This window comes from Magallana gigas, chromosome 2 (genome assembly GCF_963853765.1).
Source record: "Magallana gigas chromosome 2, xbMagGiga1.1, whole genome shotgun sequence".
NCBI lineage: Eukaryota > Metazoa > Mollusca > Bivalvia > Ostreida > Ostreidae > Magallana > Magallana gigas.
Window position 1 is genome coordinate 39,177,639 of NC_088854.1, and position 13,875 is coordinate 39,191,513.

The 13,875-nt window shown below is 30.5% G+C and overlaps 1 protein-coding gene across 2 annotated transcripts in view; it reads left to right on the plus strand.

The window, feature by feature from the left end:
- The window catches only part of LOC105322193 (mucin-5AC), a 56,512-nt gene that overhangs the window by 39,382 nt on the left and 3,255 nt on the right, over positions 1–13,875 (plus strand). The window contains exons 1-14 of one of the 2 annotated variants that reach the window (XM_066076503.1): positions 2,472–2,716; positions 2,829–2,889; positions 4,121–4,165; positions 4,388–4,515; positions 4,687–4,738; positions 4,979–5,110; positions 6,870–6,974; positions 9,536–9,673; positions 9,912–9,950; positions 10,048–10,071; positions 11,698–11,835; positions 12,001–12,039; positions 12,135–12,158; positions 12,548–12,586. In XM_066076503.1, coding sequence (XP_065932575.1) covers positions 2,877–2,889; positions 4,121–4,165; positions 4,388–4,515; positions 4,687–4,738; positions 4,979–5,110; positions 6,870–6,974; positions 9,536–9,673; positions 9,912–9,950; positions 10,048–10,071; positions 11,698–11,835; positions 12,001–12,039; positions 12,135–12,158; positions 12,548–12,586 — 916 coding nt within the window. In that variant the 5' untranslated portion in view covers positions 2,472–2,716; positions 2,829–2,876. Of the gene's footprint in view, positions 1–2,471; positions 2,717–2,828; positions 2,890–4,120; positions 4,166–4,387; positions 4,516–4,686; positions 4,739–4,978; positions 5,111–6,869; positions 6,975–9,535; positions 9,674–9,911; positions 9,951–10,047; positions 10,072–11,697; positions 11,836–12,000; positions 12,040–12,134; positions 12,159–12,547; positions 12,587–13,875 lie in introns of those variants that run through there. The other variant, XM_066076504.1, reaches the window with a different exon arrangement.

Sequence of the window (13,875 nt, forward strand, 5' to 3'; positions counted from 1 at the left end):
AAATATTTTTCTATACAAAATTTTTGGCACTATATTCATAGTCGCGGAAGCGAACTAAACAACATGTTTATATATAGCTTTTCCATGTATGTGTTATATCCCTGACTGAGAGTGTACATGTATGTAATGACTTTACAGCGACATGTGCAATACTATATTTCTTTAAAACAAATCTAGACATCATTATGAACATAAATACATTGAATACTTATTTTTGTCAATGCGAACAATTGCGGTTTGCACCCACGACATTTCAGCAATCATTTTGGTTGTTTCACAGGGGCCAAGCCCGTTTTAACACTAATTTCAATGTAACCAAAATCTTTATTTATGGTTACATTGAAATTAATGTTAAAACGGGCTTGGCCCCTGTGGGTTGTTTCGTCCATGTAACTACACCACAATTCCAAAATCCTAAATGACACTTAAAATATAAAAAATCTCTGCAGGTTAAGAAAAAAATTATAATTATAGATAAAACTCAGATGTTTTCTTTGCTGTTTTAGGCAGTTCCCTCTTCATTCATAATTGTCCCTATGGACACCAAAGCAACCTTTTTTTTTTGGCAATTGAGCAGCACTTGTATGGATGTAATCTATGTCGCATCAATCGCATTTTGATTCTACCTTGTATGTGCCATTTATGGGAGATACAAATACTTGGTTACATCATTATGATACCATGCGTGGACGCAAAGGTTACTTTCGTGACAAGATTAGATCTTACTCAATGTTATTTAGCTGTACAAAAAGTGTGTGTGCGTGCGTGCGTACTTACATGATTGCTTGCTTTTGCACAAGTAAATATACGCAATCCTGCACGAGAATAACCCGTGAATTCATTTCAACCAAATTACGAATTTCTCGTTAAAATCGACCTTTTTGTTAAAACACAAAAGTTACCTGTGTTTGGACTCGTATTTAAGTTATTACCGAGGGTAATTGAATATCAGACTTATTTAAAGTTTACGTAAATTTATGCAAGAAATAATTGACAAGGCGTATTACTGATCAATAATATTAAGTATACCTACATTTAATCTACTGTTTAATCAGGAATTACCCAAATCGAACAGTGAGACTACTGCACAACCTTCGTATGAACGTTTATTTATTAAAAAAAAAAGGGGGGTCGCACTAAACGAGAATGACCCGATTAGTGTACGAATGAATATTAATAAAATCGAGAAATAATCTAGAATTACTAGACTACCGGTATGTCTCACTAAACTGTTACATGTAACGCAAAACTTGGCCAATTATTTACCACAATAAAATCTTAATTTAGGTATAAATTATTCCTACTGTAACAATATTTTCAAATATCGATAGTTCACTTATTTAGAATAATAAAATTCCAGCTATTTACGTTCACCAATTATTTAATCGGTAAAACTTCAGAGATTAACACTTGTCTAACCGTAAATAAAATGAAATATATCGTCTGTAAATACGAGATACGTTGTGTAGCTGCCATAACATACAGCTATTATGTATGCTAGTAGAAGGAAATGTCAAATTACACGTGCATAACAATAAATATCTAATTTCTTTACTATAGGCAGATTATGTCAGCTGAAAAGTTATTGCAATATTTGTGATTACATGTATTGTATATATTGTATGTATATAAGGAATAAGGAATCATTCTTTGAGTATTATGAGGAGATAATTTTGGTCGGGGCGTGATCAAATCCAATAAAGCCCGAAGGGCTTTATGATAGATTTGATCACGCCCCGACCGAAAGTATCACCTCATAATATTTAAAGAATGATTCTTTATTACTTATATTTATATAATCTTAGGCCATCGTACGATTAAATATTTAAATATAAATAAACAAACCCCGCTGGCGCCTCGATTTGGCGTCGTTTGTATTATGAGTTATATAGTACAAAATCAAACGTAGTGTTATCACAGGCAAAGACACTGGATAATGTAAATATACCGGTATATCTATGCAATGTGTATCATGTTAAATTATCGTTTTTCGGCCTTCCACTTTAATTTCAAAAGACGGTGTATTGTGCAACCAGCGCGCTAGGTTCCGTTCTTCATAGAAAGATCAAAGCAAGATTTCAGTCTTGCCTAGATGGCCGAGTGGTTACCACGTTAGGAGAATGGGTTTCGAAGGTGGTTTGTTCAAACCCCGGCAGTTCACTCCCCGGTCGGGGCGTAGGTGGAGCTCCAATATCGTGAATCTCTAAATCTTGAAAACTAATGCATGTAAAATTACAGCAAATCGAAAATGGTATAAAAAGATGCATAAAAAGAATTAGCCAAAAATTAGATGTAAACAGATGAATAACAACTATATCAAGATTCACTTGCAACTGTTTATTAAAACTTTAGAAAAATAAGCAGGTTTGGTACATTTACTAGCAAAAAAATCTATGGGGTACTAGTAACGAACGAATCGGTTCTTTTTTGTTTTAGGGAAAATTATTTTTAATCGCAAAAGATATAGTATTAGTATATCAACGAATATATAAAACATTCAAGCAATTTCTCTTTAAAATTTTTTACATGTATTATTCTTACAGCAAACCCAACCAGCACAGGTGGACATCAAACAAGCCAGACATACCAACTACTTAATCATATACCTTGTCCTGTTTGTACGCATCATGCATGTGATCTTACAAATACAAATTTATGTGAAGTTTGCCAGATTCATTTCAAAAATCAACTACCACAAGGAACAAATTGTCTCACTGTAAGAAAAAATTAGGAATTAATGTGATTATTGTTCTATTTCTAAGATCGCATTAAGCACTGAGATAAGTATTATATGTTTTATGTTGATTGCCGCATTCTTTTTGCTTTAGGTCGCCTACCATTGTAATGATGATGATCATCATCTCTGCTGCACTGACATGGCATGTGTAGGTAAAATACTTCTTTTTAAATTTATACCAAAACTTTTCATTCGCGGATCTAAAGGAGAGTTGGGGAGTCCGAACGCCTTTAATTGGCAAAGTTAGTGTAATTGGACACACTATAGAAAAATAATAAATAACAAAAAAACTAATAACCGAAATATCCAGGTACATTTCGATAATTGGCGGTATTTGTCAACTATATCGATGATATGTTTAAAAAAGAAAGAATTTCATTTAACTTCTTAAAAATCTTTTTAATCCTAAAAATAGTTTTCAGTTAGAAATTAAGGCACTTCCACTTTTTAAATAAGTAAAGAATATGTTATATAAATTTTGAAACAGATATACATGCATGTATGTACTTGAATAAGCAAAATATTTTTTTCTTTAGTACAAACTGAAAATGTGATCATTAAGATCTCTTATAAGATTTGTGTACCAATATATCTTGAAAACTCACATCATATGAAATCATATTATATATAAAATTTAATGCTTAGCCGATGGGGTATATCTTGTGAATACTGTTTTTGTTGATTTTGATTTTATACCACAAATTCTGGTGTACAACGAGGTAGGAAACTCGACTTAACTCTATACGCACCATAGTCCACAATAATGAATGCTTTTGATTTTATAAATATTTGAAAAAAATGATGCCAACTAATATACAACATGCCTGAATAGCTTCTAGAAGAATAGCAAAATATTATGTGAAATCCGTTCACGTATCCATTTTACGATTGTCAGGCAATCTTGAATAACAATCTCTGAATGAGGTAGTATTTGTAACCCTACAAACACTCTAATCGGACCAATATATATTAAAGTAGGGCTATAAGAATTCGGAGTGCAATCATTCAAATCTTAGTTTATTTATAATAACCAAAATGCAGTAATTTCATAAGAGTTTATAAAATGTAAACTTTTAAATGCATTTAGTTCACACGTATTTGAACAATGTTTTGGTTAAAAATTGATGTCAGCTTTGAATGTAGCACAAGTGCCATATATGTGGAACTGATTTTAATAGATTGCAGCAATGGTTTATGTTTCAACCCATATTCCCACAACTGCAACTAATTTTTTTAAACAACAAAAGGGAGTAATTTGAAAGTAGGATCCGTGTTGGGCATTGCGTATTTAAGATGTTTTATTTAGAAATATGTGCATATTTAGCGATTATTGTATTGCGTAACAAAGTACGTCAAAGATTTTGCTAAATTTTATACTTGTAGAGAGCGTGTTTGGAAATATTCCTAAATTTGGAGCCTCTTTAAATGGTATGCTTTGGATATTGCAACATGCTTTGTTAAGTTTTAGTTTAGTTTCCTAGTTTAGTTCTTTTTCGTAAAGCTATAGAATTTGGACAAAAGAAGTATGCATAGAAAATAATGATCATGGAGATGAGAGTAATTTAATTCTTCATAGGTATATGGAATCCTATTTGTTGAAAAGGATTTAATTTGGGAACAATTGACAATGTAGTAAACTATTTCTTCCAGGCAATAGAATTTCTTGTCCAAATTGTACTAAACATGGTTGTAGTTTCATCCCTTGCGAGACTTGCGTGTATCACGATTATACCCATCATGAAACTCAGCTGCATCGGTTTAAAACTTGTGAACATAAGGTACAGTAAAAGTATTTTCATTTCTATGCATCTATATAATCCGACTTATAGACAAACTGGTATATATATATATATATATATATATATATATATATATATATATATATATATATATATATATATATGGATGTGATTAACACGATTCTGATATAATTTATTCAAATTTTAAAGGGAGAATGCAGTCAAAATTTATACATCTGCTGTCACGATTATCAATGTATAGGTATGTTTCGCTACAATACAGAAGAATTTTTTATCTAATCCTACATTTTAAGGCAACACTGTCGTCATCGTCAAAGCTCACGGTTTTCTATCCGTTACACTGCAACGGTTAGAAAACCAACCCGTGGGTCCCGACGATGAACTGTCGGAAACTCAACAATAATGCTAATGTGTTGTATTTTATTTTTTCTCAAAGTCTATTGAAAATATGAAAGTATCTAACGAGTAAAATGATTTTTAGATAAACTATTTCGAACAAATTTTCAAAGCACTCTGTCGACAATTCAATCAACAACCGGTGCAAGCATCACATCAAAAACAACGGACCGAGCAAGTACTACAAAGGCGCATGCATTATCCCATGCTACAACAAGTAATAATTATATCATAGTAATAGCAAAACAACGGTTTTGAGAAAACTTTTATTTTCGTTTTTATATTCTGTATACAAATTGCTGAGTGGGTCAAGTTTATCAAAACAATTGATAATGAAAATAGTAATTTTAAAAGAGAGCGCTTTTATTGTAAATTGTACGTAGAGAGCATTATAATCCCTGAATTTTTTTAAAAGATAAAACCCTACCCTGTGCAAAATGTCAATTTAGAATGAATGTGAATATGTAATTGATATACTCGAAAATCACTTTACACATACTTGCAATGATCAGAAGATTTGAAGTAAGATTTCAAAATATTTGCCAATGCTTCTTTAGAATATTTGATCTGTATAAAACGTCCTCATTTTAAAAAGAGAAATGAATGTTTAAAGCAATTTAATTTTTTCATTGGTTCAATTAATGTCATTGAAATTAAAAATGATTATACAGTATTTTAAAGAAAGGGGGAAATTTTTATTTGAACCCAATATTGGATCAGTATAATAAGGAAACGAAAGATCTTAAAACAGATAAGGATTATTATTACTGTACGACTCGAAATGGCCCTTTAGCTTTGTACCTAAATTATAGTTAATACATGTAAATATACCACATAGAGTTTTAGTTTATTTTTACCAATTTTTTGCAAAAAAGGATGATTTTTTGGAATTTAAAGACAAAAATTGATTTCGATTGCAATTTGAGTGGCTATTTCATTGTAAACTAATTTAAATTGGTTTTGGATAATTGACTAATTGACGAATCATAGTTGATGCACATTCTGAAGTTATAAACACCGTTAGTTGAGACTAAATATTGATGAAATAATCTAGAATTTGACATACTCGAACATAACTGTTGTTTGATAGAAAACACACAACTCTGAAACAGTATTAAATGCTGCATATTTATAACTCTAGGTTTTTCTACTGAATTATTTTGTTAGTTTTTATCCTACGTCAATAATGTGCCTAAAGCTACGTAATGTTTAAATATGACGTCACATGGCGTAAGGCGAACAGTGGATTATCAGAAATTTATCCTATGAGTGATATCCACTGTATATTGAGATAAACATGTGATAAAATAATATATCTTCTCCATCCATTTTTCTTTCTTTCTAAACGATTTGGTGTTAACTTTTTATGACATTTTAAAATGCGTTAGAACGTTATGTCTAAAGTTACCAAAAAATAACGCAATACATGTGTTTACGCAGCACTGTTAAGGTTTACTGTTGAGGTTGGTCGCGCCGACCAGAGAGTACTGGAAATGTGAACTATGACATTATACAAAACAACAAGTCATCAAAAATCCTAATAAATAAAGTTATTTCCAATTGTTATGGTTACAAAAACATTCAACTACATTTAAAATTACCTACGTGTGCAACTTTGTTGTCAAATAGGTCCAACGACGATAAATACGACTGATCGCGGTGCACTTGTCGATGTGACGTCATAAAATAACTATTCTTACTTTGGATTTAAGCTTAGACCTAACTTAAGCTGCTCTCACCCAACGATACGTGACACAAACGTATACCGACACATATTGAATGCATTAATAAAAAGATTTTGACAAATTAGAGCACAACAAAGTACCTTAGTATAATTTATCGAACGCTGTAAAAACAAGCTGATTATTTCCATTATCAATAAAATTGGCTTCATAGAGAAATAAATAAAAAGTTTTTCTGAAAAGTTCTCTGTTCTCAGAATTGTTTTGCATAAAAATATACTTCTTTATTAAAAGTTCAGCCTACACATCATGTATCAGGCGCTGCAACTTCAACGTATAGGACTATCACAACAAGGCAACAATCAACTGCACCACCTACAACAACGTCATCAACCATTGGTAATCAAATCCCTTTAGATCACTTCAGACACTCTAATCAATCTTTAATTATTTTTAATTATACCGTCTGTCGTCATCGGCCGTTCGCATTTTCAAATTTTGTAAATAAATATGCAGATTCTATGGACAAACAGTTACTATGAAAAGCTATTAGAATATGCCTTTTAAAGAAAATGTGTCACCCTTTTATGTATTAACATTAAAACAAGGAAAATGAATATTGATATATATATATATATATATATATATATATATATATATATATATATATATATATATATATATATATATATATATAGCGAGACTGACCATCCGACAATATTGTGTAGTATATCTTAAGGACGTTAACTGTTCTGCCCCTACTTGTAAACATGCTTAATCAAAATTAAAAAATAATCATTTTTAAGGTCTTCCGTTTCCAACAGAAGACCTTACTATTATTGTGCTGGCGAAGATTTTTCTTTTTTTTTTTACTTTTTTTTCTAGACGCGAACTTTGAGGCTTCATATCTTATCTATATCTTGATTTCCAACGAAAATTGTGCAAACAAAAAAAAAGTTTTCTTTTTTTCCTTCCTAGACGCAAATTTGGGACTTAAAAGCTTGCTCATTTCTGAACGGATTTTGCTTAAATTTTCAGTGCTTAGAGATCTAAAACATTTCATTAACTTTAAAATTCCTCTTACGTTAACAAGTTATTCCCCTTTAAATTTTAAGGGTTTCAAGACAAAGGCTCCAAGACTATGCAGGGTATGGGAATCTAACTAATTTAAATAACAGAGACATTGAAATTGTGCATATCAATTTTTTTTGGATTATATTTATTATTTAGAAAAGGGTAGGGATAAGAAAACAGGATTCCAAAAAGTGCGAAAATGTGGACATGTTAGTTTAAAAGAAAAATATTATGTTAAAACATGTAGAATAAAAGTTTCACTTTTTCACACGACCTTACTTTTTTACCAATCAGGGCTTTAGAAAATCTTTACCAATCAGGGCCTTAGAAAATCAATTTGAACTCTTCAAAAGGAGACAAAAATTTTTTTTATACAATATATTTTTAATTATTATTAATTAAATAACGCTATTAGAAATAACGTCCCGATTGGCACAATTAAGTGACTTATAATGTATATTATATCTGGATCAATTGAACGTTCTCGACATCCCATTTACCTGTATTAAAGACCAACATATCAAGTCCATAATTTTAGTTATATACATGATTTTTTTTGGCCAAAATGCTTTAAAAATTATCTTGTTTTTGGTGATTAACCAGTGTACTTTTCCCGCATCATCGATGATGTTTCGATTGTTTGAAACGTAGTATGACAGGTACATGTACAAGGGCCATCAGCCTACAATTTTTAGACAATAATTGCAATCACCCGATACTCAAATCAATGTCCTAAACAACTTGATTTGTTTACATGTAGAATTCCGGATGAGTTTTAATGACTTTTAAACTGATAAGTGGTGCCAAAATGGGTGAACATCCCGTATATTTATTTTCATTTCCCTTTTCATTACTAAAGATTAAAACAATTTTTTTGAGTCACCGTATCACTTTAAATAAAAAGAGTGCCAATCATGAATCGTTCTTTTTCGCCTCGCAGCTTCAAATGAAGACATTCTCTTTATTTTTGTGTAAACGTCGATCTCTTGGATGATTAGTTTTTTTAATTTCTCTTATGCTTTAAATATGCAAGTTTCGTGCTTTACTGCATATTGATCCAAAAGTGGAGAGTAATAATTTTTTTTTTTTTGGAATAACAGACTCGTCATTTTGTAACAAGACAGAGAGTGATATATATATATATATATATATATATATATATATATATATATATATATATATATATATATATATATATATATATATATATATATATATATATATATATATATATATTTATATATATATATATATAATTTAAAAATGATAAATATCCAGAATAAAATCACAAATTGATCCTATTAACCGCAAACGTTTTCGCCATTCCTGGCTCTTCAGGCAGTTATGTACAAAAAAAAAAAAAAAATTTTAAAAACGTCTGAAGATTGAATGAAAGCGCTAACGTTTTACTCTGTGTTGTCTTTCGTTTTTCAAATTTTCTATATATATATATATATATATATATATATATATATATATATATAAAAAAAACACAGTTGAATAATCTTTGTAGATATTGCATATGGTCAAAATTTTACACCTACAAGGGGCACCTGTTTACAACGTTTATTTAGCATACAAAAATAAACAAATTGAAAATTGAACAAAAGACAGGTGAAAAATAAAAAACAAAAAAACTACGAGGAACAAAAGAGAAATAAAGCCGACGAGCAGTGTTTACCGTTGATAGATTTGACTTAACAAATTTTCTTCAATAGTAAAGGACTGTTTTGGGTTGTGCAAGTCTATGGGATGTGGTAAAAGATAGTGCTCGAAATGTGTAGTTTATGCTGCGTTCGCCTCAATTGTCACACTGTAACATAAATTAATGTTTTGTATGCATGGTCTTATGTATATATGTATTTTTGCATGGATTTATGTTTAAGGAACAAACAACAATTGTGTTGATGAGCTGAGGAACTGCGCCATGTTTAAAAGCATGGGTGTATGTCAAGCAAATCCTCAGGAAGGAACCAAGTACGAAATTGCTTTCCAATGTAAACTTACATGTGATCGATGCAATGGTAATCTCCCTCTCTCTCTCTCTCTCTCTCTCTCTCTCTCTCTCTCTCTCTCTCTCCCTCTCTCTCTCTCTCTCTCTATCTCTCTCTCTCTCTCATCAAGCTATCTATCTCTTTAAAAAAGATATTAAAACATCATACTAAATGGACCAATTTTTAAAAAAAAATTTAAAGAAAAGGTTGGTCTGTTGGCATTAACTGGTTTGTTGCATATTGACAGAAGTTCTTTTTATTTATTTAGAAACATACAAACCATTACCAACTATAGCATTAACCACTCGTAAGTTTGTATAATATACCAAAATCTCGAAAATATAGAATATGTCATTATAGAATATATTTTCTAAAAATTTTATTTCCTTTTTATATTTTTTTAGCTACCACCATTGGAACTACCCGGGGTGAGTTTTTTTTTTCAAAGAAAATAACAAAGGGTTTTTAAAATAATGTTTCCTTGATTAAATCCTTTGTTTGGTTTTCATTGTTTTTAAGGTTATGATAATGAAATTTCATCTAAAAAATAATAAACATAGAATGTAGAAATCTAGAAAAAAGAATACTTTGTACTGAATAGATATTCTTAATATATTTTATTTGCTAATTTTTGACAATTTGGATTATGCTTTTTATTTAGAAAAGGGTAGGGGTAAGAAAACAGGATTCCAAAAAGTGCGAAAATGTGGACATATTCGTTTAAAAGAAAAATATTTTGTTAAAACATGTAGAATAAAAGTTTCACTTTTTCACACGACCTACTTTTTTACCAATCAGGGCTTTAGAAAATCAATTTGAACTCTTCAAAAGGAGACAACAATTTTTTTTATGCAATATATTTTCGATTATTATTAATTAACTAACGCTAGTAGAAATAACGTCCCGATTGGCACAATTAAGTGACTTATAATGTATATTATATCTGGATCAATTGAACGTTCTCGACATCCCATTTACCTGTATTAAAGACCAACATATCAAGTCCATAATTTTAGTTATATACATAATTTTTTTTGGCCAAAATGCTTTAAAAATTATCTTGTTTTTGGTGATTAACCAGTGTACTTTTCCCGCAACATCGATGATGTTTCGATTGTTTGAAACGTAGTATGACATTTAGTCACAGGTACATGTACAAAGGCCACCAGCCTACAATTTTTAGACAATAATTGCAATCACCCGACACTCAAATCAATGTCCTAAACAACTTGATTTGTTTACATGTAGAATTCCGGATGAGTTTTAATGACTTGTAAACTGATAAATGGTGAAAAAATGGGTGAACATCCCGTATATTTATTTTTATTTCCCTTTTCATTACTAAAAATTAAAACAACTTTTTAGGGTCACCGTATCACTTTAAATAAAAAGAGTGCCAATCATGAATCGTTCTTTTTCGCCTCGAAGCTTCAAAGGAAGACCTTCTCGTTATTTTTGTATAAACTTCGATCCCTTGGCTGATTAGTGTTTGCTTTATTTGTTTTATGATTTAAATATGCAAGTTTCGTGCTTTACTGCATATTGATCCAAAAGTGGAGAGAAATTAATTTTTTTTTTTTGAATAACAGCCTCGTCATTTTGTAACGAGAGAGAGAGAGAGAGAGAGAGAGAGAGAGAGAGAGAGAGAGAGAGAGAGAGAGAGAGAGAGAGAGAGATATTTAACATATATATATAACAGTTGAATAACCTTTGTAGACATTGCATATGGTCAAAAATTTAAAAAGAAATTTTACACCTACAAGGGGCACCTATTTACAACATATTTTAGCATACAAAAATAAACAAATTGAAAATTAAACATGACAGGTGAAAAATTAAAACAAAAAACCTACGAGGAACAAAAGAGAAATAAAGCCGACGAGCAGTTTACCGTTGATAGATTTGACTTTACAAATTTTCTTCAATAGTAAAGGACTGTTTTGGGTTGTGCAAGTCTATAAGGTTCGCCTCAATTGTCACACTGTAACATAAATTAATGTTTCGTATGCATGGTCTTATGTATATATGTATTTTTGCATGGATTTACGTTTAAGGAACAAACAACAGTTGTGTTGATGAGCTGGGGAACTGCGCCATGTTTAAAAGCATGGGTGTATGTCATGCAATGCCTCAGGAAGGAACCAAGTACGACATTGCTTTCCAGTGTAAACTTACTTGTAATCGATGCAATGGTAATCTATCTATCCATCTATGTATCTATCTATCTATCTTTTTATGTATCTATCTTTCTATCTCTTAAATAATATTTAATTATCATACGAAATGGACCAAGTTTTTAGAAAATTTAAAAAAAGCTTGGTTTGTTGCATATTGACAGAAGTTCTTTTTTTTTTTAGAAACATACAAACCTTTAACAACTGTAACTTCAACCATTCGTAAGTTTGTATAATATACCAACATCTTAAAAATATGGAATATGTCATTATAGAATATATTTTCTAAAATTTTTATTTTAATTTGATATTTTTAGCTACCACAATTGGAACTACCCAGGGTGAGTTTTTTTTCAAATGAAAATAACAATCCACTTTTTTAAGTACAAAATTTATGTTATATTATAAAGATGACAACCTTATCTTTTTTTTGCTTTCCAATGTAAACGTACATGTGACCGATGCAATAGTAATGTCTATCCATCCATTTTTCTATTTATCTATCTATCTATCTATCGATCTATCTATCTATCTATCTATCTATCTATCTCAAAGAAGTAGTTTTATTACCAATCGATAGATCAAAATTTTAAATGATAAGGAAGTTTTTAAAAAATCTTAACATCATACAAAATGCACCAATTTTTGTAAAAACACTTCAAAAAAGCGTGCTCTGATGGCATTAACTGGTTTTTGCTGCTTTACAGAAGTTCTCTTTTATTTCCATCAGAATTATACCAATTTTCAACAACAGTAGCTTCAACCATAGGTAAGTTTATATAATATCGGTATGCCAACATCTTGAAAATGTCAAATATGTGATTATAGAACATAATATATTTGTTTCGTCAAACGTCAACAAAATTTAATGTAGTATCTTCTCCATCCATTTATCATTCTTTCTCACCAACTCTTTCTAAATGATTTGGCGTTTACTTGTAATGACATATGTAGTATCTTCTCCATCCATTTATCATTCTTTCTCACCAACTCTTTCTAAATGATTTGGCGTTTACTTGTAATGACATGTCAAAATTCGTTTTAAAGTTATCTCTTAAGTTATCAAAATAACGCAATATTTGGGGTGAATAAGATATTAGCCTATTGAGTCATATTTAATGCATTTGAAAGTTTTTGGGAAGGAGCACTTTGCATTCCTGATAATTCAATACATTATATATTTAACATTGTACCGGACAATATTTCCAGTGCCAAAGTGGCATTTTTGCACCCGCTTAGATGTTTAAGATGCTGTTTCTTAAAAATCCATATATGTCAAATGATAGACCATTGTCTGGAGAGTATACATATGTATAACCACTTTGTGTTTACTTTGTCTCACCTGAAGGGAAAGATATTTACCTTTAAAAAATAATATCACATAGGAAAACAATAATTCACATAGGATAAATTACTTTCCTACAGGAAATATTGAAAATCCTAAAGGATTTTTTTAACATCCTACAGGAGTTAAATTTCCTACAGGAGAAAAGTATTTCCTGCAGGAATTTGATTCAGACAGGTAGTTTTCCTGTAGGAATTTAAGATTTTCTAACGGATTTCAAAATCCTATGGGAGTTTTGTTCAAATTCAATCGGAATTTAAATTCCCATAGGAAGTCATTATAGAGTTCAAATGTATGTGTATTTATACTTAGTGGACGTCGACTTGATAAAAAAATGTAAAAGTATGTAATACATAAACCAAGACAGAGCTGAAATGAAACGTCTATTCTACATGTAGGCAATGAGACGAAATGAGTTGAGATTCACTCTCTCTTTCTTTGGTCCTAGGAGGATTATTGTCTTTAATCTTTCCTTACTGGGCAAGCCGTAAAACCTTTGCAGCCTAGAGCACTGATGATTTCTAATATACATAAATTTGGACATTTTATCTCTTATACTTCTTTTGCTTCTGCTATTTCATCAGCGATTGCCACTTCAACTCCCCTTACGTTCTTGGAAAATATTGTACAGTTGAAAAAGAAAAAAAAACTTTTTAAATCAACCGAAGATAATAATTTTTATAATAGGTGGTATTAGAATACATGTGGTTTTA